The sequence below is a fragment of the Aotus nancymaae genome, unplaced genomic scaffold, assembly GCF_030222135.1.
Source record: "Aotus nancymaae isolate 86718 unplaced genomic scaffold, 86718_ANA_hifiasm-v0.15.2.pri h1tg000004l, whole genome shotgun sequence".
In the NCBI taxonomy this organism is placed as follows: domain Eukaryota; kingdom Metazoa; phylum Chordata; class Mammalia; order Primates; family Aotidae; genus Aotus; species Aotus nancymaae.
This window is the reverse complement of record NW_026988415.1, coordinates 23,569,643-23,574,224: the sequence shown is the minus strand read 5'-3', so window position 1 is coordinate 23,574,224 and position 4,582 is coordinate 23,569,643. Positions and strand designations below refer to the sequence as shown.

Sequence of the window (4,582 nt, the reverse complement as noted above, 5' to 3'; positions counted from 1 at the left end):
TAAGTTTGAGGGGCAAAGCACGACTAGACATAAAGTTTTGGAAACCTTTAGCAATTAATGATGATAGTTTATAACAAGAGAATAGATGAAATCCCACAGACAGAGTCTCTGGAATAAGAGAGGTGGTCTAAGGTCTGAGGGGTCTTAGGACAAAACTCAGGAAGACACCAATATTTAAAGTGTGAATGAAAGCACAGCAAGCAGCATACAGAAACTAAGAAGGAGCAGATAGAAAGGAAAAAAATCAGCAGAGTTTGGTGTCACAGAACAAGACGGGACTGAATTTCAAAAAGGTATCAGTTAAAGGAGTCAAAAGTTACAGAAAGGTAAAGTTAGAAGAAACTTGCATTATTGGGTAGGGGCAGGGGATGGGGAAACAAATTTGAACATTCTCATATTGTGATGGAGAAGGAGCCAATGAAGGGGAAGAGGCTGAAACAGAGAAGAGAATGGAGAGCTATGAATGGATTGAACTCCCTGAGGAGATGGGAGAGGCTGGTATCCAATCCACAGGAGAATAATTTAAAGTTGAGAAGAGAAAATCCTTCCTGTGAGAGTGAGTGAGGCAAGAACTATGCAGGAGGCTTAAGGACAGTATGGCTACTGAAAGGCCTAAGAGAAGGAACTGAGCAAACAGCAGCCTTCCTTCCCCCACACCATAATAGAAAATCTCTTCATATGGTTTTTGGTATCCTCTGAAAGCCCTCAGAAACATCTGATATCCAACATCTTCACTAGGATTCGCTTTTCTCACACATGTTCACACACATTGTCTCATCATTCATCAGAGCATTCCATTCCAGGATGCTGAGAAAACAAAAATATCTTTAGCAGTCTGAACCATGTGAGGTATATAGTCCCAGAGAGACATAAGTATGGGACTTTAATCATATCCTCTTTATCCATGTCTATGGGTAATTATTTAAAGTCATTTTTGACAAGTTATCTTACCCATTATCTTTATGTTTTTAAAATTTATAATACAAATAATATATAGCTAATTGATAGTTTATGCTATTTTAATGTAATTTTTTAATAATTCGGGATCTCTCTTTTAAAACATACTTGTAACTGTCAATTGGAATATATATTTAGGACAACTTAAATTGATACTCTGACATTATAATTCTCAAACTTGGCCCAAATAAACTCACTACTTATATCAACTTTGCTTCAGTTTCTTCCTTTTAGGTTGACCAGGCTAAGTTCTGAAATGTCTTTTCCTCCTTTTCACTGAATCAGGTCATGTATCCTAGTAGTGGCCTTCTGTTTTTGATAGCTCTTTGTCTTCCCAGAACATCTTGGTCTGGCTTCCCTTTCCATCTTATCCACTCAGTCATGGTAGTGGTGTTTTTTTTTTTTTAGTGTCCCTGGTTAGACTTCACCTGTGGTTTGAATCTTGTAGTCCCTCTAAAACTGCCAACCTCTCATCTCACTCATGTACGGGGTATACAACTGCGCCTGGTTCCCATTGTTGCCCCAACAAGGGCATCTACTCCATCAGCTTGTACCCTATTCACTTCCCTGAACTGGGAGCCCTGCAACTTTATTCTTTGCCATCTACACCTCCATCCCCCTACTCCTCCAGTACCCCCAACCCCACCCAGAAGTTCTATGAGCTCCTTTAACCCACCTTCCCTTTCAGAGCAGAAGTGTGTGTGTGTGTGTGTGTGTCTGTTTGAAGGTCCACTCCGGGTGTGCAAATGACCACTCTATTGTCTCCAAAAAACCTGCCCTTCCCCCTCCCTCTCTGGGTTCACTACAGTTCCCAGCTCAGACACCTGGTGATTCTCCACATGGGGGCGTGCTGCCGTGCCAAAGGAAGCTGGTCCCAACAGGCCTTGCGGGTCCCAGCAGGACTGTGACTCAGCTTTTCTCTGTGATGCGTCGCAGAGTCGCCTCAGGGTTTGGCGTGGTGGCGGGGGACCTGCTTCGCTCTTTGTGAGAACAAGGGAGTGAGGGAGGAAGGAGGCCGAGGAGGAGGCCAGGACTGAGCAAGGACTAAAGTAAGACTGAGAGGGGAGGGGAGGGACGGACTGGTTGGCGGCAGCAGCCGGTACCGGAAGTGACGGCCGCAGCCGAGGCGACACCCGTGAGGCAGCTGCTTGACTAGGCCGCAGCCGCCATGGCGATGAATTTTGGAGACCACGCCAGCGGGTTCTGCCACAGTGATGTGATCAAATTCATTAATGATGAAGTCCACACGAATGGGGGCGGCCTAGCCTTTTACATGGCCTTCCACTCGCGGCCGTGGAACGAGGTAGAGGACCGGCTTCGGGCCGTTGTGACCGACCCGAACGTGCCGCGGTCCATTAAGAGGGCCTGCACCTGGAGCGCGTTGGCTTTGCGTGTGCGAGCGGCCGTGAGGCAACGGGAGCAGCTGCTGTACCAGGTTCGGCAGCTACAAGGGCATGTGGAGGAGCGCCAGGCGGCCTCCTGGGCTCTGACCTCCCAGCTGGAGCAGCTGCGCCTGGAGCGTGAGGCGGCGACCACACAGCTGCACTTCACACAGGCCGCCCTGCAGCAGGCGCTGAATGAGCGTAATGGGTTATGCGGGAGGCTGCGTGAAGTTGAGAGATCCATGCAGGTCTATCCGATGCCTCAGAATTTTGTACCTGGTCCAGGAGCTGGCCAGTATGGGCCTGTGGCCCGTTGTTTAAATGCAGAACAGAGAAAGGCAGTGGCCACAGGGGCACAGGGAATGCCACATTCAGAAGCCCAGATAGTAGCCCCAACAGCTGTATTTTACAAGCCTGAAGCCCAGAGTGGCTGGATACAGGGCATGCAACCCTTTCTGCCAATGCAGCCCCCACATCCAGTCCCATTCTATGTGCCTTCACCAACGGAACTGTCAAACTCAACACTTCCACCACCTCCAGTAGTAATGCAATCAGCAGCAGCAGTTGCACCACAGATGCCTCCTTCAGGGACTTATCCACCTGGTCTCTGGGCCACAGTGGGGTCCCAGGAAGAGATAGCCCCTCTGTGGGACCAGAGGTGCTATGGCCAGGATGGATATCCTGAGAATTTCCAGTGGGTATATCACCCAGGGGATAACAGAAGCCGCCGCCAAAAGGAAAGTTCTAAGTGTCCCCAGGGAATGACCTCCCGGGGGTACAGAAGCAGCCACAGCCTGAAGAAAGATCCAGTGATGCACCAGGGTGCGGCTCCCCAAGAGTTTGGCAAGAGCCACAGCCTGAAGAAAGATCCAGTGATGCACCAGGGTGCGGCTCCCCAAGAGTTTGGCAAGAGCCACAGTCTGAAGAAAGATCCAGTGATGCACCAGGGTGCGGCTCCCCAAGAGTTTGGCAAGAGCCACAGCCTGAAGAAAGATCCAGTGATGCACCAGGGTGCGGCTCCCCAAGAGTTTGGCAAGAGCCACAGCCTGAAGAAAGATCCAGTGATGCACCAGGGTGCGGCTCCCCAAGAGTTTGGCAAGAGCCACAGCCTGAAGAAAGATCCAGTGATGCACCAGGGTGTGGCTCCCCAAGAGTTTGGCAAGAGCCACAGCCTGAAGAAAGATCCAGTGATGCACCAGGGTGCGGCTCCCCAAGAGTTTGGCAAGAGCCACAGCCTGAAGAAAGATCCAGTGATGCACCAGGGTGTGGCTCCCCAAGAGTTTGGCAAGAGCCACAGCCTGAAGAAAGAACCAGAGATGCCCAAGGAGATGGTCCCCCTGGGGGACAGCAGCAGCCAAAGCCTGAAGAAAGATCCAGTGATTTACCAGGAGATGGTCCCCCTGGGGGACAGCAACAGCCACAGCCTGAAGAAAGATCCAGTGATGCCTACGGAGATGGTCCCCCTGGGGGACAGCAACAGCCACAGCCTGAAGAAAGATCCAGTGATGCCCACGGAGATGGTCCCCCTAGGTGACAGCAACAGCCACAGCCTGAAGAAAGATCCAGTGATTCCCCAGGGCACAGCCCCCCTGAGGCTTAGCAACAGCCAGATAGAAGATCAGGAGAGGCCCCAGGAAACCCTTCTGGAGGACAGCAAGAGCCATGATGTGAAAAATAGCCCATGGAAACACCACCAGCCTCAGGGCCAGAAGGTCAAGCAACCAAAAAGGAAAAAGGCCTCAGAATCCCAGCAACAGAAGCCTGCCTCATGCGCCCGCCCAGTGCAGTGGCACTGCCCATGGTGTAATGCCGTGAATTTTCCATGGCGCAAGGCCTGCTATAAATGCAAGAGAGTCCGTATGCCAGTTGAGAATGGCAGCACTGACCCAGCATAAACTCATTGATTTCAGGAAGGTAAGATGGATGCACTCCAAAGAGAAACCAATTTCCCAGGACCCCCTTCTGATTAAAAAAAAGTAACTTAGTTACTTAACAGAAAATTTGAAACCAAAATTATAGAGAAAATAAGATAAAATAATCCATTATTTTATTAACCATATTAAGTACTTTTTATCATTGTGAGTATACATACATACAAATACATATGCATTTTCTTATTTTATTCATTTATTTGAATAAAGACTACTGAGTATCACATTCAGCCTTTAATTAGGGGATTTCTCCTAATTGCATTCAACTTTTTCAGGTGCTAGATTCTGGTTTGCTGATACTAATTTGTTAAT

General features: G+C 48.9%; 1 protein-coding gene across 1 annotated transcript; it reads left to right on the top strand.

The window, feature by feature from the left end:
* Positions 1-2,125: 2,125 nt before the first annotated feature.
* Positions 2,126-4,234, top strand: TEX13C (TEX13 family member C). Its single transcript, XM_021676464.2, has one exon. The coding sequence runs from the start codon at positions 2,126-2,128 to the stop codon at positions 4,232-4,234; it is 2,109 nt and encodes a 702-aa protein (XP_021532139.2).
* Positions 4,235-4,582: the final 348 nt, after the last annotated feature.

What these genes read in the sequence shown, in the direction of transcription:
- TEX13C (XM_021676464.2), top strand. Translation starts at nt 2,126, where the DNA reads ATGGCGATGAATTTTGGAGACCACGCCAGCGGGTTCTGCCACAGTGAT.